This window comes from Vombatus ursinus, unplaced genomic scaffold, assembly GCF_900497805.2.
Source record: "Vombatus ursinus unplaced genomic scaffold, bare-nosed wombat genome assembly UNPS02014774.1, whole genome shotgun sequence".
Lineage (NCBI taxonomy): Eukaryota > Metazoa > Chordata > Mammalia > Diprotodontia > Vombatidae > Vombatus > Vombatus ursinus.
In genome coordinates this window covers 17,927,703-17,951,557 of record NW_020954552.1, presented here as the reverse complement: position 1 = coordinate 17,951,557, position 23,855 = coordinate 17,927,703, and the positions used below count along the sequence as shown (strand labels likewise).

The window sequence follows — 23,855 nt, the reverse complement described above, 5'->3', positions numbered from 1 at the left end:
AAATGCTTGTTGACTGAGTATCCAAACAAACCAATTTATAAACAAACTTGTTGAGTTAGAGACTAGCTGTATGCCAAAGTTTACCTCCCTTGGAAAGCCAGATGCTTCTCCCCACCCCTTCCATCTTGATCATCAGCACCAGATCCAATGCAAGCCTCACCTAGGAGGAAGTCCTTCCTAACATGGTTTCACACCCACCACTCTTAAGTAATGGTGCCTAAAATGGGCAGGATCAAGTAATGAAAAATGATTCAGTCAAAAGGACTTTCAACTTGTGAAATGATTCAACGTTTTAAAAAATATACATGAGTACTTTGTCCGAGAGACCCAGCCCATGAAGTTGAGAAACTTCAGGTACATTGTCACATAGCCACCACCCAAGTTCAGTCCTTTGTGACACTGGACAATTTGCAATAACCTCCTATGGGGCTGCCCTGCCTCGAGCCTCTCCCAGCTCCGGTCTATCATGCAGCCACCAAAGTATTTTTCCTAAAATGCGGATCTGACCATATCATTCCCCTATTCAAAAAATTCCAGTGATTCCGTATTTTCTTCAGGAGCCAATATAAAACCATCTGCTTCTACAGTCTTTCGTGACCTTGCCCCTTGTGTTATTGTCCAGTCATTTCGCTCGTGTCCAACTCTTTGTGACCTCATTTGGGGTTTTCTTGGCAAAGATACTGGAGTGGTTGGCCATTTCATTCTTTGGCTCATTTTATGGATGAGGAAACTGAGACAAACAGAGTGAAGTGATTTGCCCAGGGTCACACAGCTAGAAAGTATCTGAGGCCAGATTTGAATTCAGGTGTTCCTGACTCCATACTCTTCATTGTATCACCTTGCTACCTCTTTATTCTTCCTAGACATTACTGCTGTGCATGAACTTGCCCTCTGCTTTCTCTTCCTGCCATATTGGCCTACTCGCTGATTCCCCCGAATGACATCATCTCTTCCCTACATGCCTTTGCTCTGGTTATCCCCCTTCCTAGCACCACCCCTTGGAATTCCTGGTTCCCCCCAACTGCTAGTGCCTTCTTATCCAAAGTCACCATGTGGCCCCTCTGTACACATGCTGCATATTACATACCTAGACACAGTCTCTCTTTGTTGTAATGCAATCTCCTTGAGGTCAAGGACTATTTTTGTGGGGTTTTTTGTTTTTTTTTTTGTAGGATCAGCACTTGGTACTGTGCCTGGTACATTGTAAATGCTTAATGAAGGCTTGTTAACTGGTTAATGGCTTCACCATCTGCCTAGTCATATGGCTTGAATACTCAGTCACCTTTGACTTTTCCTTCTGCCTCATTTCCAACATCTAGTCACTCTCAAAATTATCTCCATGTCTGTCTCCATGTTATAAAATCTTCATAGGCATACTCCCTATCACCTGTAAAATGAAAATAGGAACTTTGTCATCTGTCATCTGAAGGCTCTTTACAATCAGATACCAACCAAATCATCACAGTCCACCAGTTCTGTGCATAGGCATGCTTATTTGCTCACCATCCCCAATACCCAGAATGAATTCTCCGTCATCTCTGCCTATTCAACAATTCAATTCAACACATTTATTAAGCCCTCATTATATGTAAGGCATCTTGCCATGGACTGAGGATACAAAGAGAAAAAAATAAATACAATCACAGAATCATAGAATTTAAGTTAGGAGGGACCTTGAAAGCCTAATAGTCCAACCCATACACAAAAGGAAAGCTTCCTATAACATGGGAATGACATGGTCCAATCTGTGATTATTTTGATAAGACCGATCTAAGAGGGTAGAGATTGGAAGCAGGATGCCAATTGGATCAATTGAAATCTCTCTTCCTTCATGATACAGCTCAGATACCACTTCCTCCATGAAATCTTCCATGATGGCCCCAACTGAAAGCAGTCTTTCTTACCTCTACTTCTTCTTTTTTGAATTATTTTTAGTTTTCAACATTCACTTTTATATAATTTTGAGTTCTAAATTTTTTCTCCTCTTTTTCCTCTCCTGTCCCCATATAGGGGATCTGATATAGGCTATACATGTACAATTATGTTACAAATATTTCCACATTTGTCATGTTGTGAGAGAAGAATCAGAACAAAAGGGAAAAACCATGTCCTACCTCTACTTCTTATTAAGACTATCTAGACCAGGAGTTGTAAACTTGGGGTAATATTGGTTTTTTAAATAGTTTAATATCTGTATTTCAACATGATTGGTTTCCTTTGTAATCCTATGTATTTTATATATTTAAAAACACTATTCTGATAAGAATTTGGCATTCACAATTGGAACTTTTTAGTGTTATGGACCCTTTTGGCATTCTGGTGAAAAGTTCCAATCCCTGGACTTTCCCCTCAACAAAGTACCTGTGCGATGTTTCATTTGTGCAAATCTCATATCCCCTCTATTACATTGTTTCTTGAAGTAGGGAAATACTGTTCCCCAAAACCCTGTACATAATCAGTGCTTAATAAAAATCTGTTGAAATTATCAAATGCAAAATATTATATATACAACAAAATTAACAAAAATAACTTAAGAAATCATTCTATATTGATAGATTGTGGGGAAAATAGCTGGAAAAGAGTACTCATGATGGTATGTAGTGAGGGTTACTTCTTGGAGATCAGTTGAATTAGACAGCCTTTGAGGTTAGGGGATTTCAGAGTAAGAACTAACCTCAAAAAACTTCTAAGTCCAACCTGTACTTGACAAAAAAACATTTCTACAATATGGTCAACAGGTGACAGTCATCCAGTCTCTGCCTGAAGACTCCAATGAAGGGGAATCGTACCTTTGTACATTCCATGTTACTAAGGATAGAGCAATAATAATGAAAAATTACTGGATTTTAAGTGAAAGACCTAGGTTAGGATTCCTGTCTCTTCCACTTGAATGACCTTTGGCAAGAGATTTAACCTCTTTGGGATTTCATTTTATTAGTAAAATGCATGGCATTTGCTAGATGATTTCTTTTTTTTGTTTTTGTTTTTGTTTTTGTTTTAGGCAACTGGGGTTAAGTGACTTGCCCTGGGTCACACAGCTAGTAAGTGTCAAGTGTTTGGTCTGAGGCCAGATCTGAACTCAGATCCTCCTGACTTCAGGGCCGGTGCTCTATCCACTGTGCCACCTAGCTGCCCCTGCTAGATGATTTCTGATGGAGTTTTCTTTCCTCCCGATCCTGAAATCCTTTCAGCAAACCTAACCTTTCTTTCTGAAACTTCCACACACTGTTCTTTATTCTGCCTCCCAAGGCCAAAAAGAACAAGTATAATCCCTTTCTACATGATGGCCCTTCACCTATGAAGACAATTACTGGAGCCTGACTGTACTTTGTCTTTTTCATCTTTGCTCCTTCATCTAGCTGTGATGTTTAAAAAGGTTCGAGAGACATAATTTCTGGGATAGTTAATCATTTTATTAATAAGGCCAGCAGATTATTTTTGTTTGTTGGTTTTTTTGGGGTTTTTTTGCAAGGCTATTGGGGTTAAGTGACTTGCTAGTAAGTATCAAGTGTCTGGTCTGAGACCAAATTTGAACTCAAGTCCTCCTGACTCCAGGGGCGGTGCTCTATCCACTGCACCACCGAGCTGCCCCTGCCAGCAGATTATTAATAAAAGGATGGTCTCTCTCAGACCAAAGACCACTAATAGCGGTGGAGTCGCAGTTTATATATGACCTTCCAAGAGGAAGTGTTCCCGTTCCAACAGGGGTGCCTACTTAACTCAGATTGGTTAATCAAATGAGAGGTAGGCTACCTTGGGATCCGTGACTCGAGTCACTCAAATTGTGGTCCTCAATTTTCCTATCACCTATCTTGATAATGGGGAGAATCAACATTTTCCAGGGACCTGAGCAACACAATGAGCAGGAACACATCCATTAGCCCATACTTAGAATTTCTGTTACTCTCTGACTAGATCCTGAACAGGTTGATTTCTGGACAAGGAAGTAGCAATGGGGAAAAACCTAGGTCCTAATACAATAATTAGTTGTTAAATATGAGAGAAATATTCATTTCTCACACAATTCTCATAAGACCCGTGGTCTCTGATACCTTCACCATTGTAGTTGCTCTCTTGGGGCCACATGTCCCTCTCAAAATGAGGTGCTCCAGATGTTCTCCAAATGTAATCTATGGGGAAGAGTACTATAGAACTATCAAGTTTCTTGTTCTGGTCCTGAACTCTCTCAAAATAGCCAAAGATGCTCTGGGCTGGTTTCCTCATCTGTAAAATTGAGACAGTTCTACATGGCTATTGTGAGGAAGAAAAGAAAGGCAACATTATAGTGCTTACTATGAATTTAGGGTTAACACAGTGCTAAGGGCTGAGAATACAAATACAAGCAAAAAAGACTCCTGCCCTGAAGGAGTTTGCATTCTAATGGAAAAAAACAACATACAAAAGGGGTTAGAAATGAAATGAGGAACGGAACGAGGAGGTAAAAGGTCAGCTGGCCACAAGCTACAAGAGGAATTCACATATGGTAGAATGGGGGTGGGCTTTGCAGAGGGTTATTCCAGGGTAAATACTCTGTAAAAGTGGTTAGATGTGTGTGGGCCAGGAGGCCCCAGGTGCCGAAAAAAGTTGAAGATAAGACAACAGTAGAGTTTAGGTTTTGAAACCCATCAATTCAGAGTCAAGGCCAGGAAGGGAATGAGGAGTCTGGTCTGAGCCTCTTCACAAAACAGAGCTCTAGGAGGAACCTGCCACTGGGACGAAGAGGTGCATACCTCGCAGAGGGACCTTCCAGGATGAGCAGACCCCAGGGATGGTAGGATGTTTCAGGGTAAGGAGGCCCCAGGTATTGATAGAATGAATTTCCAGGATGAGACAGCAACAAGGCCAGGGGGGTATGAAGACTCATTTGAGATTAAAATGTGCTATTTAGTGGCAGTACCAGGCAGCGAGATTAGCAGGATTAGTCTCCTGACTCCCAAGTGGGAAATGAACATTGTCCATTCTAGGAGTGCTGGATCCCAGGGTCAGTCCAGTTTTGAGATGCTATGACTTAACTGAACAGAAGCCTTCTAGATGAAAGTTTAGGTCAGGTAACGCTTTGCATGGGTCAAGGATGATACCTCTCTCTCCAAGAACAGAGAAGCATTCAGGAAAGAATTTCAGCAGGAAGCTTCCATAAGAAATCTTTCCTTTATAAGGAACTCACTCCTTATTTCAAGTGTGGCTGCATTGTTTTCTCTGAAGTGTTGGGTGTAAGTTTATTTAAATAGAAATTAAAAAAATTCATCCCCAAGTAAAAAGATCATCATCTGTAATTCTGGATTAGTCTGATCCTAAGTTCAAATAATCAAAAGAGTTCATTGTTTTGTTGGCCCTATCCTTGTTATGTTGGACTAGCTTAGTTAACAAAAAGTGAAATAAACCAAAACATACAAGTAATATTGTAAAATATCATTTTGTGCAATTGATTTATATTCTAAATAGAACTCCTAGTTTGAAATGATGAGGGTTAGCACACTGATGCTACAGTCATTTGCAGAAGTAATTCTAACTTGGGTTGTATGTATTTGAAAGGAAGTAGCTTTCACAACTATGGCTAATGGGTAAAACTGCTAACTGAGAGTATAAAAGAAAAAAAGGCAATTTTGACTCCATAAAACTAAAAGTTTTTATACAAATAAGATAACAAGAAAATAAATTGATGAATTGGGGGGGAAAGTCTTCATATAAAATATTTTTAATGAATGTGATATCCAAGATATTTAGGGAAATGACAATAAAATACCAAGAACCATTCCCCAATAGTTAATATTATTCCCCTAAATAATAAAATCTTTTAAAAAAACACACTCTTGATTATCTTTTCGTTTTACATTTCCAAAAACTGCTCTCCCCACCTAAACAGCAAGCCATTTCTTCTAACAAACAGAAAAAGGCAACTCAGGGAAACTTTAGTTATTGTTCAGGTGTATCCACTTTTCTTGACCACATTAGGGGTTTTCTTAGCAAAGATACTGGGAGTGGTTTGCCCTCTTCTTCTCCAGCTCATTTTATAGAGGACGAAACTGAGGCAAACGTGACTTTCCTAGAGTCACACAGCTAGTTATCTGAGGCTGGATTTGAACTGAGGAGGAGGAGCCTTCCACATATCATCAAACCGTTCAAATGTTAACTAGGTTTGTTGAGGGGGTAGCTAAGTGGAACAGTGGATAGACTACAGGTATATACAGGTATATAACTGTGGTATAGGAAAGTAATGCTACATTGGTGTACTATCAGAAATGACAAATGTAAAGAATTCAGAGTCATGCGAAGACTTCTATGAATGAGAACCAGGAAAATTTTACACATATACACAATGACTATAATAGTGTAAAGTTGCAAATACGAGGCTGCAACACACTAGAGTGATTCTGAACTAGATTTAAAAATAATTGGGAAATATTTAATTTATGACAAATTGTATTTTTTAGAGGGGGAAAAAGCACAACTGATCAATATGTTGAAAACTCTGAAAATATATTCAAAATATAAAACCTGCAGACCCCCCCACCCACCCACTTTCATGAAGGTGGGTAGATTGGGGGTGCCTTCTCATATCTTCATTTGAGTATTGTTTTATCTTTATAATTACTATGTAGGGGCAGCTAGGTGGCATGGTGGATGGAGTACCTGGCTTAGAGTCAGGAAAACTCATTTTCCTGGGTTTAAATCTGGCCTCAGATACTTACTAGCTGTGTGACCCTGAACAAATCACTTAATCCTGTTTACTTAAGTTTCCTCATCTGTAAATGAGCTGAAGAAGAAAATGGCAAACCACTCCACTATTTTTGCCAAGCCCACTTCAAAAAAAAAAAAAGAAAAAAGAAAAAAAAAAGGAGGGGGGCTCACAAAGAGTTAGTTAGACATAAGTGAAAAAGACTAAATAACAAAAATAAAACTAATTATAGGACTAAGAAAATCCACTTTCAAAACTCCGTATGTATTATACCACATGATGTCAAACAAGTATATTATTTTTGAAAAACCCATAAAAAAAGTAAAAATGAATTCAAGAAGTAAAACTCAATCTGATATCCAATACAGTAATACCTTTTAATTAGTGAAAGTTTAAGGATGAATATACTGTTCTTTGAGGTTAATGGACTATACTTTTTCATGTATATAGCATTCAGAAAAATATAAATTTCTTCAATTTGAAGAAATTAATTCAATAACCAATATAACAGGATACATTTATCCTTTTACCAATGACTCACGTTTTTGGAAATGATACTTCATTATCGTTAGTAAGTCATATTTGCTAAGTGTCTTGAATGCACTAAAGATTAAAGCTGAATACTTAACAGTCCTAGGATAGTTTTATAAAAGCACACCATAGGCTTTTTTTTCTTAATAAAAAAATTTCTAAACAATGGTAAGATGAACAGCAGTCAGCACCAGTTAAGCTAAATTTATTTGACTACTCATAACTTAACAAATGGAACACACTTAGACTTAATGATACCACTGGAAATCTCTATTACATGAACTGCCATGTTATCTTCAGTTTTCACATAAATCTGTGGTCTATATCCAAAAACTCAGCAACCTAACAATCAGCATAATCAACAACCAACATAGTGTGAATAGACCTTTTCATACTGCTACCACCAGAATTACTACCATTCAATGTGTAAGGCTTTTCCACATGGTATCAGCAGTCACATAATATCAAAAAAGGGTGTGTATTGTTAATTAACCAGGTTGACTCATCAATAAAACTATATAAAGGGCTGAAAAGTTCCAGTAAGATATAGTTCAAGTTATAACTGTATTACAAAAGTAATTTGTTTTATTATACAGACCATTTGCTTGGTTAAAAAAAACAAAACACATAAACCATAACAGGTGAATGACAGTCATTCAAAAATACACAACAAATATTCTAACCTACATCATCATGAGTCTAAATGCCCTGATTAAAAAAGTAAAATATATACACTTTTAAAATTTCATAAGCATGGTATTTTTGCATAATTTTGGTTACATAGCATCAGCTGAGGAAAACAGTTCACTATTATTACAAATAATTTTCAAGCCATTAAGAAGAAATCAATGGGGCTGGGGTTTAGAATGCAGCATACATAGTAGACACGAATATATTTAAGGCATTTTTAATATATTCAGAGTCTTTGTATGGAGGTCACCTCAACTGTGAGCTAGAACAGTAGCAACACTATTGAGGAGAGAGCTTTTTAATGAGGTTACATGTTCAGCTGAGAAGACAAAGGAGACTGGAGTGTAAGTCATAGCACTGGTGACATCTGAAGTAGTCATTAAGGCTTAAATCTTCAACACACATTTGGTCCTTAAGACTAGTACCCAGATTTAAAAGACTAAAACTATTAATGTCAAAATGTACAGGTGAGTTACCAAAAAGCATTACAAAAGGTATCAACACTGATGCTATTGAATTAGCTTTAGCTACCAAAACTTTATAAAGGTCACAAAGAGAGATCTTCTCATTGATTACACTCTAGAGATATTTTGTCTTCAGATAACATTGGTTAAGTCATTTGCGGAGAAGGTAAGGATATACTCCACAGTTTCTCAAACCTTCTGGTCACTGACTTTATGTTTTTTGTCTATCATAATCCGCAACCATCTTTTTGATATGAGACAATTTGCTTTTCAGCTGCTTGCAATATTTCTTCTTATTCTTATAATCTGCAGACTAAAAAAAAAAAAAAAAGAATTAGAGAAAAATTATCCTAATATTTTCTGTAAGTTCTCTTTTTACAGATCCCACAACATTATAAGATAAGTAGCTCTAATGGGCAAATAAGATTATACATTTTCTCTTTTATTTTAAACACTGAAAAACTTTTAAAAAAAAAAAAGAGAGGCAAAAACACCTTAAGTGTTCTAGTAAGTAAGAATCTGTCAATTCTAACATGGAAATTTTAACTAAAGATAACTGTTAATTATCTCCATTCTAGAGAAGTAAGGAACTCTCCTTTCACCCCTCAACTATAAAGATAGAGACTGTGGATGCTATATTATCAGGGTAGGGCTGCTGAAATCTATCAACTAATTTGCTTTGCTCAAATTTTTTTCTTTATTATAATGAAGAATTCAGTAGGAGTGTGGCTTAAAGGGGAATTATCCTGGTAATAAAACAAAACAACAAAAGTTTAATACCTGTCACACAAAATAACTATTCCCTCTCATACCTCCCCCCTCCCTATAAAATCTTAAAGAATTTCTCAGGGGGGCAGATAGGTGGCGCAGTGGATAGAGCACTGGCCCTGGAGTCAGTAGGACCCGAGTTGAAATCAAGCCTCAGACACTTAACTTGACACTTACTAGCTGTGTGACCCTGGGCAAGTCACTTAAACCCATTGCCTATCCCCCCCACCCTTCCCTGCAATATATATATATATATATATATATACCTTAGAAACTAATATGGAGCAGCCAGTAAGTGGCCAGTATGTTTGGAATCACTACTATGGGAGAATTTCCAATGAAAACTTTTTGACAGAGTTTTGATAGAACTGTGTGTATATTTGTTCTCCCCTCCAACCAACCCACTATCCAAATCACAACAATCAGCAAAAGCACAAGTTGTGACAAGCAAGGACATCAAGTACAATGGGGAGTGGGCGAAGGGGACAAGGAAAAGATAAAACCCTAAAGCCTTCCAAAACTGCCTTTTCACTAGATAAGCCTAATGTCTCATCAAGTAGAGGAAAGGTTCAGGAGAGCATCAGCAAGGTGAAATGAGTCAGTAGATTTCATTAGATAAATGAATTTTAGTTATGTCCTTATGTCTTACCTTATGTCCTAAATAAAATAAGCTTGCTTCTCAAAGCAGGAGCAGAGAACCCAGCATTTAGAGAAGTGAAGGGAGCTTCTGAGGGTAAGTGGCAAGATGAAATGAGGTTGATACATTTCATAATATTCTCACCTTGAGTTTCACATCTCACAAATAGGAAATCTGACCAATCACAGACATTAACCAAGAGCTACCAGAAAGATAACAAAGGACTATGGAACTTTCTTCTTGAAATTTCAAGGGCAAGGATAATTTTACTGAGACCTGCAAATTGTATCCTGCCAGCAATACATAACATTTTCACATGTACAAAGTTCAAGTGGGCCTCTGCCTGAAAGGAAAGAGTAAAAAGGGCTGGAGGGATACAGTTTTACTCTCCAGGGTATCAGAGACAACAAAGTGTTGCTTGGAGAAAAAAAAAAACAACAACATAAGTGTTTTAGGCAGAAAACAAAAGGGGAAAAAAAAGATTTATACATAAAGGGGGGGAGTCTCATTTTCATAGAAGGGTAGACATTAGAAAAATGAGACAGTGGGGCAGCTAGGTGGCATAGTGGGCAGAGCTCCACCCTTGGAGTCAGGAGGCCCTGAGTTAAAATGTGCCCACTGTGTGACCCTGGGCAAGTCACTTAACCCCAAATGCCTCACCAAAAAGAAAAAATAAAAGACAGAGAAAGAAGGGAAGGGGGAACAATGAATATCTGGAGTTATAATTGACAATCAGGAATAAGATGTCTGTTGTCTTTTGTCTTTCTTGGTCATCTACACTGCCAAAAACTGTTAATGATGACAACCACCTCTGATGATTTGAGAACAAACGAAACTAGCCAAAAGAACCTAGAATGTGTTTCTAAAGATTTGAAAGTCATGGGAAATAAAAATGAACATCTTTGAAAAGGGGACAAGGTGGGTAAAATTTCATCACTACTGTTTACTGAAGGTAAGGAATTCAAAGATGAGCAGATTTCAGAAGTCAACTGTTGAGTAAAAAGATAGTGCCTGAGATTTGGAGCCATAGGATTTGGATTTCTGCACCACAGTTTGTGAATAGTGGATTCTTAAAAGGGATGGAACATATTTAACGGGTCAATATGCCATATTTGCTAGAATCTAACAAATATAATCAAAAGAAAGAAAGGGAAAAAATTGCTCAAAGAACTCGGTCGAGTCTTATATGACAACTCATTGGACTTCATATCCATTCTATGATGTAAGTGCTAAAGATATTATCACCACTTTACAGATGAGGAAATTGAGTTTCAGAAAAGGTAATGACTTCTCAAGGAACACACAACTGGTAAATGTGTGATACTAGATTCAGTCCCAAGACTTCTTAACTCCAAGTCCAGAGATCTATCTACTATGCCATGCTGTTTCTCATGCAAATGGGTTAAAAAATATACATATTAAGAATCAGGGGAAGCTAGGTGGCACAGTGGATGGAGCACTGGCCCTAAGTTCAAATCCAGCCTCAGACACTTACTAGCTAGCTGTGTGACCCTGGCCAAGTCACTTAACCTCCACTGCCTCCAAAATAATTTTTTTTGGGGGGGGGGGGGGGTTAGGCAATGGTGTTAAGTGACTTGCCCAGGGCCACACAGCTAGTAAGTAAGTGTTATGTATCTGAGGCCGGATTTGAACTCAGGTACTCCTGAATCCAGGGCCAGTGCTCTATCCACTGCGCCATCTAGCTGCCCTCCAAAATAAAATTTTTTAAAAAATTAAATTTAATTAAATTTAAAAAAAAAAAGAGGAAGCTCAACTCTCAATTAACTTTTGCCTATGTTTTTGCTTCCACAGGGAATGGTCTTTGAGCTGGAAAGGGCAGAATATAAATGGGAAAGAAGGTGCAGAAATCCAAAATAATGGAGAAAATGGTAAAATAACATCTAGTCTCAGAAAAACCTGGAAAAACTCATATGAACTGATGCAAGATGAAATGAACAGAACCAGAAGAACACTGTATACAGTAACAGCAATACTGTACGACTAATATTATTATAAGCTTTTCCAAAATGACATAGACTAGTTCTGAGAAGACTGACCCTCACCCTCTACTTGAAGCTTTCGCCCCAGTTCTGAAGAAGCTTCCAAATCTTACATTCCACTGCACAGTCATCAGAAAAAGGGTTTACCATATGCTATTGCTAATATGCACATTAAAAAAAAAAATCGTTCCTACTAAATTACAAGCTGCTTGAGGACTGGGATGCTATACAATTTATCTTGTGTATCATCCTCAAGATCTGACAGTGCTTTGAACATGATAAGACACTTCATAAATGTTCACTCCATTGAATTTTTGAAAAGAACAGATCACAGAGAAATTAAGGAATTTTGGAACCGATAACACTTACTGCTTTCACTTCCTTTAGTCGATTATATTCATCAGCAGCAGCCTATTAAGGAGACACACAGGCAAATGCATGTTTATTGTGGCATTTATCTTAAGCATAATTATAATTATCCTCAAGCCCTCTAATTTACTCTGAGGCTTAAAACCCTGAATTATGTTTAAAAGAAAAAAAAAAGGCAGGACCATATTATTTAATGACATTTCATAGATGTCATCCATACAGGCAAAGAGAAGCTAAAATGATACAAATAGACAAATTTCTGCTCCCTTTATTAATTCCAACAGCCCCTTTTACATTTTAGAATGACTTCATATGAGGCTAGGAAGTGGTGTCTATATTAAAGACTTATGTTAATACCAGTCTACAGTATGACTCTATTTTTAAATAGAATCATCAGTTTTTCCAAATCCAATGCTCAGACTGCTTGTCAAGGTAAAATAAAGGTTCCCAAAGTTTTAGACTGGATGAATACAAGATCAATAGTGGTTTTTCTACGACATGAAGATAAATGTTACTGATATCATACAACTCAATCAGAATTTATTCTGTTCCTTATCAAACCAGTCTTTGTTTCCCCTGGTTGTTGTGAAGGGGTTTTTATTCTCCGGAAACTTACCATGTATTCCTCACTTTCTTCTTGATAATCATCTAGTTCTTTATCCAAGCGGGACAGCTGTTTGTTGATTTCATCAATTTCTGCTTGTAGGCTCTTGTATTCCTGTAGGCCAGTGTCAAAGTTTTTCTTATAAAGTTGTCTCTGCTGATCTGAAGTTATTGGTGGGTACTCTCTAAATATGAAGGTGAGAAAATTGTTATCTATTTTTGTTGCTGTTCAGTCATTTTTCAGTTGTGTCCAATTCTTTGTGATCCCATTTGGGGTTTTCTTGGCAAAGATACTGGAGTGGTTTGCCATTTCCTTCTCCAGAACATTTTACAGATAAGGAAACTGAGGCAAACAGGATTAAGTGACGTGCCCAGTGTCACACAGCTAATAAGTGTCTGAGGCAGGATTTGAAGTCAGGAAGATTAAGTCTTCCTGATTCCAAGCCCAGTGATCTATCCACTTGACCACCTGGGTGCCCAAAGAACATTAAGTTGAGGTATAGTTATGAAGAATGGGTTCCTTATTGGTTCTTCCATCTATAGCTACCCATAAGTTAAATTAAAGGAATTTGCTGGACCCTCAAGATTATGTAACCTTTCCTCAATATAAGAAGGACCAGTGTAAGTTTCCTCTTCTACCTCTAGCTACTGCAACCTCTCCATAACTTGTCTAAATGCAATTGGTGGAGCAATGAATATAATTCTGGGTCTGGAGTTGGGAAGACTTGAATTTAAATCTGGCCTTAAACACTTACTAGCTGTGTAACCCTGAGCAAGTCACTTAATCTCAGTTTGCCTCAGTTTTCTCAACAAAATGGGGATAATAATAGTACTTGTAGAGCTGTTGTTAGTATCAAATGAAATAGCATTTGTAAAAAGCACTTAGCACAGTGCCTAGCACATAGTAGGCATTATATAGAAGCTTTTTCCTTCCCTCATTCCCTACAGTTTAACAGATGATCTTCAAGAGTTTCTAGCTGAATAATTTTTCACCCTGTGGTCAGCCTGGTGACAAGCCACTCTGAACTTGGCTAACTGCCATACACTTAATCCATGGGTCAACTCAGAGATATTTCAGTCTAGTAGCATCTGCTCTACTTAGGCTCTAGTGGCAGGCAGCTGGGAAGGCCTTACATGTATGTCTTTTCTTACTTAAATGCTTACTTCAATGCTTCAAGAGCTGTGATTTTATCAACAGGGATACATCATAATTCCTCTATAACCTATCATATAATCTTCAAGATGTTATTTCTAATGCTGTTTATGGACCCAAAATTTACCACTCTGTAGCCAGACTGGTTATGGGCTTCTCCAAACTTAGGGCCATCAATTTTTGCTTGTAAGCTCTTATATTCTTGTGATGACAGACTTAGAAGTTGTCATCAACTCTGTACTAGAAGCTTTTTCAGTTTCTAAGGGCAGATCAAATGTGCTATGCTGGCAAAGCCTTTGAGAACCCAGGATTACAACCTTACTACAAAGAAAGCATCACATCCTAGACTCAGGTGGAATATTCAAACTCAATAAGGGACAAGCAAACAAAAAGCACTTAAGTACATAATAGTAAATTTAGGCATTAAAAGCCTATTAGGTGCCACTAACTGTGCTAGGCAGCACTGGGACTACAAATAAAAAAGTGAGGCTGCCTGCCCTCAAGGAGCTTACATTCTACTAGAGAATACAACATGTTCACAGGTAAGTAAATAATGGAGATATAAAAAAATATAGGGGAGGGGATATGTACTAAATCAGGGAAGACTACATGAAGGTGTTAGCATTTGAGCTTAGCCTTGAAGGGAGTTAAAGATTTCAAAAGCCGTCAGCATGAAGTGGGAGATGGAATATCTTCTATGGAGAACTTGAAGAACAAAAAGTAGACTGTTTTGCTCGAAACTTAAGTATGTTCCAAGCAGAATAATCACCATCGGTAATCACTATGGAAAGAGAGAGGACGGGAGCCAGAACGTGAAGGGCTTTGAAAACCCAGGAGTTTAACCTCAAGGCCAAATGGAGGATATTTGAAGTTTCCTTAGAAAGAGTAACAAGGTCACATAGCTTAGCTTAAGGAATATCAATTTGGCAACTATATGGAGGATGGACTGCTGAGGAGAGAAGTTGTGTTGAGGGAGACTTGTTAGAAGAGAACAAAAGAGAGAGAGAAGTTGAAGAGATGGGATGATCTCTTGATTGACCAGATGTTCGGGGTAGGTAAATGAAGGCAAGGATGATTCATTCCCACCTTTCAAACCTAGGTGACTAGAAGAATGATGTTGCCCCTTGAAAAAATAGAGAAAGATCCAAGACAATCCCAAAGGACTCATGATGAAAAATAGGATCTGCCTCCAGAGAAAGAACAGATGGCATCTAACTACAGATGAAAGCATGCATGCATGCTTCTTTCCTTTCTTTCATTTTCTTCCACAAAATAACTAATAAGGAAACGTTTTGCATGATTGCACATGTATAACCTATTCATTCTGTTTAGCATCTCAGGGAGTGGGGAGAAGGAGAAAGGGATAGAATTTAGAACTAAAAAAAAATATTAAAAATTGTTTTTACATGTAATTGGGGAAAAATAAAATATTTTTAAAAAGAAAGAAAAAATAAAGAAGTGAGGAGGGGGGCATGGATTTAGAGAGAAAGATAATGAGTTGTATTTAGGACATGGTGAGTTTAAGATGCTTATGAGACAACCAGCAAGTTAATGTTCTTGATGGACAAAGATTAAGAAGTCAGTTGAAGACCTGGAATTACACATTAGGAGAGAAAGAAATGTCTTTGTTAGAACAGCCACATATGTGTGTATTATGTGGTATGTAGATATGTGTATGCTACTCTGCTGCTTGACCTTTTTTCTTTTTCTTCTTTTCTTCTTCTTCTTTTTTTTTTAAAGCAATTGGGGTTAAGTGACTTGCCCAAGGCTAGTAAGTGTCTAAGACTACATTTGAACTCAGGTCCTCCTGTCTCTAGAGCCAGTGCTCTATCCACTGTACCACCTAGCTACCCCACACCTTACGAGAGAGAGAAGGCTGGATAAGTACAAATTATCTTGCCATGGGATTCATGAATTATTTGGGGGAAAAGTTGCTTTTGCTTTCCTTCATTCAGAGAAAAGTATTCAAAGATAACTTATCTTGCAAATTATTTGGTGGATGTTTATATGCTCAGATATTAAACATTTACCTATACAGTTTTACATATTTAAAAAGCTTAAGACATCCAAGACTTCAAATTAAACTTGATAACTGAGTACGAGTGGTTAAAAAGAGCATTATAGGATTGCAGATAGAGAGTTCTTAAGGGATTATCTAGTCCAACATGGAAATATATTTCATATGACTGAATATATGTAACCTATATGAAAATGCTTACCAACTTAGAGAGGAAGAAGAAGAGAAAGAAAATTTGGAACTCAAAATTTTTTGTTTAGTATTTTCTTTTCCCCCAGTTACATGTAAAAATTTTTTCAACATTTGTTTTTACATTTCTGAGTTCCAAATTTTCTTTATTCTCTCCCCCAGCCCTCCCCCATTGAGAAGGCAAGCAATTTGATATAGGTCATACATATGTAGTCATGCAAAATATGAAATGCTATTTTTTAAAAAGAGATTATCTAATCCAAACCTATCATTTTATTTTTTATTTTTTTCCCCAAATCTGTCATTTTACAAACAAGGAAGCTGTGCCACAATGAGATGAAACAACTTTCCTAAAATAACCTAGAAATTAAAAACTACATCCATGGATCTTTTTTTCACATGAACTCTTACATTTGTACAATTTGTTTCCTGTTTGTCTATGCTTAACGAATGTTTGTTTTGGGGTGGGGGGCCCAGACCTGTGATTTTCTTGCTGTAAAGAACTTCTGGTGAGGAAATTCTCTATACTAACAAACATCATTGGTCTTAAGAAGTTCCTTGTGGCACTGTGAGGTTAAGTAATTTGTCCAGGTCTGAATGGCATCAGCTAAACAGGTTCTCCAGAAGCTTCTCCCAAAGCTTCCAAGTGCATAGGAAAACACCAGTGATCTTGGCTCAGTGGTACTTCCCATTTGAATGTGGGAAGATTTTCAGAAACCATTTAAGTACTGCCTTAATCAACATTTGGAAGGTTACCCTGGAAAAACTCAAAGCAGGCAACTAATTATTAAATTTCTCCCAACACATTGTCTCAAAGTGAAAGAACCCAGGGTGCTATTTAGCTAATAGCAAGAAGTTCCAGCATTGTTTTGGACAGCCTGTGTTCTACAAATGCTATATCTGTACCTGTCCCAGTCCTCATCCAGTTCTTCACACGATTCCCCTCCAGTGGTATAGTCGGTTTCATAGTGGTCTTGGTCAGCCCTTTTTGATTTCCTTCCTTTCCCATGAGGTTTCGTTGTAGATACTAAGTTACCACTGCTACTGTACCGAGGTTGCCTGAAATCATCCACAGATGAAGTCACTGGAAGAACCTTAACAACTTCTGGTATCCTAGAGGAAAACAGCATCATCATACATCAGTGGTCAATTTATAAGCCAAAACCAGGAACACTATACAGAATGAATGATCTTCTCAACAAATGCAATACTATTCAAGCCCCAGCCTCCCCCACAATCCAAATAGCAGCCAAGAATAAATTGCCAAGAGACCTCCAAAATACTGTGTGCTCCCTGTGTGCTCACTCAGTCAAGAAACTTATGCACAGTCCACTGAACAGATCCCTGGAGTTCGGTATGCCCAATTTTGTAACCCTTAGGATTTTGTGATGCATGTAATAGTTTTTAGGTCCTGATTTAAAAGGAGCCTCTCTTCAGTCTTTCTAAATAAAATAAGGGCATTTAATCTTAGAAAAATTTAGTTTCACATGAAAGGATATATGTCAGTAATTTACACTACATCAGTCCAGTTGGGGGAAATCTTAGACTTTTCTATTCTACAGGTTTTTAAAGTTCCATGGAATTATTAAAAAAACAGACAAACAAACAAACAAACCAAAGTAGGGAAGGAGAATATGTACATATATCCACCACTGGATGTTTAAAAATTCATATAAAATTTTGGGGACAGCCAGGTGGTGCACTGGATAGAGCACCGACCCTGAAGGCAGGAGGACATGAGTTCAAATCCAGCCTCAGACCAAACAACACTTGACACTTACTAGCTGTGTGACCCTGGGCAAGTCACTTAACCCCAATTGCCTAAAAATTAAAAAAAAAAATTAAAAATTCATATAAAATTTCTTTGGATTAAATGGAAAAGTATAATTATTCACAACCCAAGGTAAAATCTTTAAATCTGGAAGTGATTAAGCTTTAGAGCATAACTAAAGATAATTACTAAAGATCCTTTCAAACTTCTGGTCATGTATTTAGAAAGAATGAAAGGGGAACAACATATACTTTTTCCAATGGCACTGCTTACTATTTCAAAAGTATTTGGTTCCCCACCACCAACTCACCACCACCACGACCCCCAACTGAGGAAGTAAAATTACTTCAAAATGCAGACTTACGAGAAAATACTAAAAGGAGGCTCCTAAATATAAATGCAAGTCTGGAGTTGAGTTGGGAAAAGGTAATAGAGAATTTAAGAATGCAGAAGGAGGGAAAGGGAAATTTAAAAAGGGCCAACAAAGGGCAAGTTAACAGGTGGCTTTTCAGCTATTGGCTTTCAATTCAGAGAAAGCTCAGGATGTGGTCAAAGGAAACAAAACATTGCTCAGGGGCAAATTTACATTTTAATCAAAGTTTCCTTAAATCTCATTACTTTAACAAGTGATTATTTAACTCGTATAACTTTATTTATTTATTTAACTTTATAACTATTTAACTTATACTTTAACAATGGTTCTTGTAATTTACTCTTGGATAAACCCAAAGACCCCAGCTTCTGGGAAAGGAACTCACTATTTGACAAAAACAGCTAGGAAAACTGGAAAACAGTATGGCAGAAATTAGGCATAAACCAACATCTCACACCATATATTAAGGTCAAAATGGGTACATCAAAGGGTGATACCATAAGCAAATCAGGAGAGCAAGGAACAGTTTACCTTGTCAGATCTATGGAGAAGGGAAGAATTTATGACCAAACGAGATTGAGAACATTATAAAATGCAAAATGCATAATTTTTATCATATTAAAGAAAAAGTTTTTGCACAAACAAAAACAATGCAATCAAGATTAGAAGGAAAGCAGACAGATGAGAAACAATTTTTGCAGAAAGTATTTCTGATAAAGGTCTCACTTCTTGAATATATAGAGAACTGAGTCAAATTTAGAAGAATACAAGTCATTCCCCAATTTATAAATGGCCAGAGAAGATGAACAGGCAGTTTTCAGAGGAAGAAATTAAAGCTATCTATATCACATGAAAAAATGTTCTAAGTCACTACTGATTAGAGAAATGCAAATCAAAACAGCTCTGAGGTACCACATCACACCTATCAGATTGGCTAACATGACAAAACAGGAAAATGATAAATGTTGGAGAAGATGTGGGAAAATTGGGAACACTGATGCATCGCTGGTAGAGTTGTGAACTGATCCAACAATTCTGGAGAGCAATTTGGAACTATGCTCAAAGGGCAATGAAACTGTGCATACTCTTTGATCCAGCAATACCACTACTAGGTCTATATCCCAGAGATCATAAAAAAAGGGAAAAGCACTTATATGTACAAAAATATTTATAGCAGTTCTTTTTTGTGGTGACAAAGAATTGGAGACTGAGGGAATGTCCATCAATTGGGGAATGGCTGAACAAGTTGTGGTATATGAATGTAATGGAATACTACTGTTCTATAAGACATGATGACCAGGCAGATTTCAGAAAAACCTGGAAAGACGTACATGAACTGATACTGAATGAAGTGAGCAGAACCAGAGAACATTGTACATAGTAACCGCAACATTATGTGATGATCAACCATGATAAGACTTAGCTCTTCTCAATAAGATAATGACCTAAGACAATTCCAAAAGACTCATGATAGAAAATGACATCCAGAGAAAAAACTATAGAGACTGAATGCAGATCAAAGCATATTATTTTCACTTTTTTTTTTGGTGGCTTTTCCCTTTTGTTCTGATTCTTCTTTTACAACATAACTAATGTGGAAATGTGTTTACATGATTGCACATGTATAACCTATATCAAATAGCGTGCTGTCTTGGAGAGGGGGGATGGGAAGGAAGGATAAGAAATTTGAAACTTAAAATCTTATAAACAAATGTTGAAAACTATCTTTACATGTAATTGGAAATAAAATACTGTTTACCAAAACAAACAAACAAACAAAAAAACCCCACCAAAAAACCTCTAAAGCACTCTCAATAACCAAAAAAGTTCTAATTTTAGTTTTCTGTTATTTCAAAAAAGGTTTTATATTCTTCCACATAGGGTTATTCAGCTTCCTCCAAAGAAGTCCCTCCTTCAGGCACATCATCATAGGGTTGAAGAGGCCCCAGCTTTCCAAAGGCTATTCCGTCAGGAAGGAAGACCAGCCCTAGGAAATTCAGTAAGGCTCATCCCCCAGGAGGTTGGCCACCAGGATATCAATTTTTTTTCCCAACTAAAGCAACTGATGGAGACCTTCCAGGAGTTATGACCAGCCTCAGTGGAGAGCCATCCTCACCTATGAAATCACAGATTCTTCAAAGTATGGATGTTCTTCCATAAAAAAGTCAAAGAGAATGAATCTACATTTTATATTTTTATTATGTCTTTTTTTTTAAGTTTGTTGAAACTATTCAGTGAATTGTTTTTCAGTTGTGTCCGACTCTTCATGACCCCTTTTGGGGTTTTCTTGTTTTGCCATTTCCTCTTCCAACTCATTTTACGCTGGAGGAAATTGAGCTAAACAGAGTTAAGTAACTCCCCCAGGGTCACACAGCTAGTTAGTGTCTGAGTCCAGATCTGAACTCAGGAAGATGCATCTTCCTGACTCCAAGCCAGGCAATCTATCCACTTTGCCACCTAGCTGCCTGTTGAGACTATATGGATAATCAAATTTACTTAAGAAAATGATTTATATTGGGGATATCAGAAATGCCATTCAGTAAAGGTGAGATTAAAAAACCCAAAAGGGTTTTTTTAACTTTAAACTTTTTTTAAATAAATAAAACAAATAAAAATTAAACATCTAAATAAATAAAAAAAAGAAAGAAGGAAATGAAGCAGATGATCTATAAGCATTACCTGTTTCATCTCTCTCCCCAGAGTTCTACATAGAGTAGACTTCAATAAATGCATTTGGATGAATGTTCCTACTGTGATCAACAAAAGAAAACTTTATCTTCCCCTCCACCGCTCCCCACCTCACTTCAAGATCTTATTTAATAGGCAAAGGAAGTTTTGAACTAGGCTTTTAAAAAGGATGGGTTTCTGGGTGTGTTTGGGTTGGGAATGGACATGATTTGGCAGTTTCCCTCCATTCTAGTTTGTCACCAAGCTTGAAAACCTCCTTAAGCTTGCTCCACAACCGAATTCCTGCACATTTTAATTGCTGGTCAGGTTTTGTCCCATGAGTCATTAGAAAACAAACTTTCCAGATGCTCTGTCCAAAACTGTGTTAGGGTAACATGATATGCCTAGGCTCTTGCTTTGGACACAGCAAGAATGACAACATAAAACCTTCAAAATAGGCTTTGGTTTTCAGGGAAAAAGCAACAGAAAAGGAACAGAATCAATCACCCAGTCTTGCTAGAATTCTATTTACAAGTTTCTTGGAAAGTTCACGAAATCAAAACTCCCTGGTATTATAGCTTAAGCTATTTAATACTCTGAGTGATTTGGGGTTAAAGCTGGCCATTTCCAGTTGTTTTAATCTATGTCGTGTGACTAGACCCAGATGGCTCTGGAGGAGAAAGTGAGGCTGGTGACTCTGCACGGCCCTCCCTCACTTAAAATCCACTTCACTTGCATGTCATGGCATCACCTCCCTGAAGTCACAGTCGTTTTCAAGAACAAACAGCAGCAACAAGTTTAACATTCAATTTCAGCCTGGACTTTTTCCCTCTGAATTCTTTCCCACATCTTTTAAATACCACCACACTTTTTTTTTTGTCCCTCCGAGACACTTATTTCTAGAATAAGCGTTGGGTTCATACCCATTTTTCCTTGTACAAAGATTATCAGTATCATCACATTTGAGTTAAAGCTGTGTCACTGAATAGCCGAGAGGCTCATGGTAAAAAGCAATAACTGGCACTTACAATGCACTTTATTTGTATTATTGTACTTGATCCTTATAATTCTGGGAGGAATTATGCCCATTTTATAGATGGTGAAACTGAGGCTCAGGGAGGTTATGACTTGCCCAGTGTCACACAGTTAGTAAAAGTTTGTGAGTAGGATTTGAACCTAGGTGTTCCTGAACAAGACCATCGATGTCATATTACTCAAATGATTGTTAACTGACTAAAAAAAAGAAACTTTCTTAATTTGCTAGATGATATCACCACCACTATCAATTTAAAAAAAAATAAACTGAAGTTAATTCTCTTTCAGTAAACCCAATCTTACAAACCACCATATTTTCTAACTTTCTTGGTATATTTTAGCAGATCTTCTGTCATAAACACTCACATTTTCCAGAAGAGGTTTGATAAAGAGGGGAACTCCTCACCTCCTTTTTAAAGATAGATATAAGGGGATAGATGCTGATTAAATGGGAAGTGGAACCATTCCACTTTTGGCACTCAAAGCCCTTCACAGTCTGGTTATAATATATATAAAATCTTTGCAACATTAATTATGACAGAAGCCTTGTAAAGTGGATATTATAAGTAATATTGTCCCCATTGTACAGATCTAGTTTGGTAGAAGAGAATACATGAAGATGGGAAATATGAGAAGGCTGAAAAGGTGGGTTGAAGTCAATCTATGGTGAGCCTTGAATGCCAGGATAAGGATGTTTGACTATATTTGTAAGTAATGGAAATCCAATAAAGGTTTTTGAGACATGACCAAAGCAGTGAGAGCCATGATGACAGCAGGACATTTATTAGGAAGGACAGATTGGAAAAGGACAAGACTGCATTCATGAAGACCAGTCAGATGGTCCCTCACTATAGAATTTCACATTTGCCACATCAGCTTTCCAAAGCTGCAAGGCAATACCATCGTTCACATCCTCACCTCTCATAAACATCTAGGAGAAAGAGTCTAGGCACTACCAGTAGTCTGCTACCATGGAAATTTTACAGAGCAGCTCAGCACCATTTACATTTTCCAAAACTGGGTGTGGGAGAAATAATTGGAAGAGAGACCTATTTAACATACTCCTAGACCCACTTAGCAAAGGTGGAGGAGTCATCTTCAGCCAAGTATCCTCCTGTCTACTAATCTTGGCAGACCTTGAACAGAGTGACTCCCAGTCCTGCTTCTAACATTAACAAGAGTTATAACTGTGGACTGTGTGACTCTGGACAAGTCACTTAATAATGTTTGCCCTAGTTTCTTCATCTGTAAAATGAGTAGCAAACCACTCCAGTATCTTTGCCAAGGAAACCCTAAATGGGGTCACAAAGAAACGGACATAACTGAAATGACTAAACAACAAGAACAACAAAAAATAACCATGGACTGGTCACTTGTCTTCTTGGGGACTCAGTTTCCCCATTTGTAAAATGGGAAGACTAGGCCAGATGAACCTCACATAGCTGTCCAATTCTAAATTTCTCTGATTCTACGTACCTGGATATACAGGACTAGAAGTGTTATTGTTACCTAATACCAGAAGAAATGAAACAGGCAGCACTGTACAGTGAAAAGGATACTGGTTCTGTAGTCAGGGGGCCTGGGTGCAAATCCTGCTCCTAATGCTAGCTACCTGTTCCCACAGGAGTTTCATTTAACCTCCATGGGTCTCAGTTTCCTCATCTGTAAAATAAGAGAGATGGATGACGGGGCCTTTGAGGCTCCTTCCAGATTTCAATCTTTGATCCTATGATTTCATAAAGATCCAGTAATTCCCCCAATCTGATATCACTTCCTCCTCTGAATCCTCCGAGCACTTTGTGCCTCTGTTAGGGTCCTTATCACATATTGCCTCCTATTAGCTCTGTTACTAGACTAGAAGATCCCTGAGGGGAGAGGCAATGTGTTCTTCACCTCTGTATCCCCCTCCAAG

At 37.6% G+C, this 23,855-nt stretch overlaps 1 protein-coding gene across 5 annotated transcripts in view; it reads right to left on the bottom strand.

Annotated features, from left to right (window-relative positions):
• Window positions 1–7,396: 7,396 nt before the first annotated feature.
• The window catches only part of OCLN (occludin), a 55,539-nt gene continuing 39,080 nt past the window's right edge, over window positions 7,397–23,855 (bottom strand). For all 5 annotated transcript variants that reach the window (XM_027864316.1, XM_027864314.1, XM_027864312.1 and 2 more), the window contains exons 6-9: window positions 17,004–17,210; window positions 12,752–12,923; window positions 12,136–12,177; window positions 7,397–8,674 (exon numbers count right to left, since the gene is read on the bottom strand). In XM_027864316.1, the coding sequence (XP_027720117.1) occupies window positions 8,573–8,674; window positions 12,136–12,177; window positions 12,752–12,923; window positions 17,004–17,210 (523 nt within the window). In that variant the 3' untranslated portion in view covers window positions 7,397–8,572. The remainder of the gene's footprint in view (window positions 8,675–12,135; window positions 12,178–12,751; window positions 12,924–17,003; window positions 17,211–23,855) is intronic.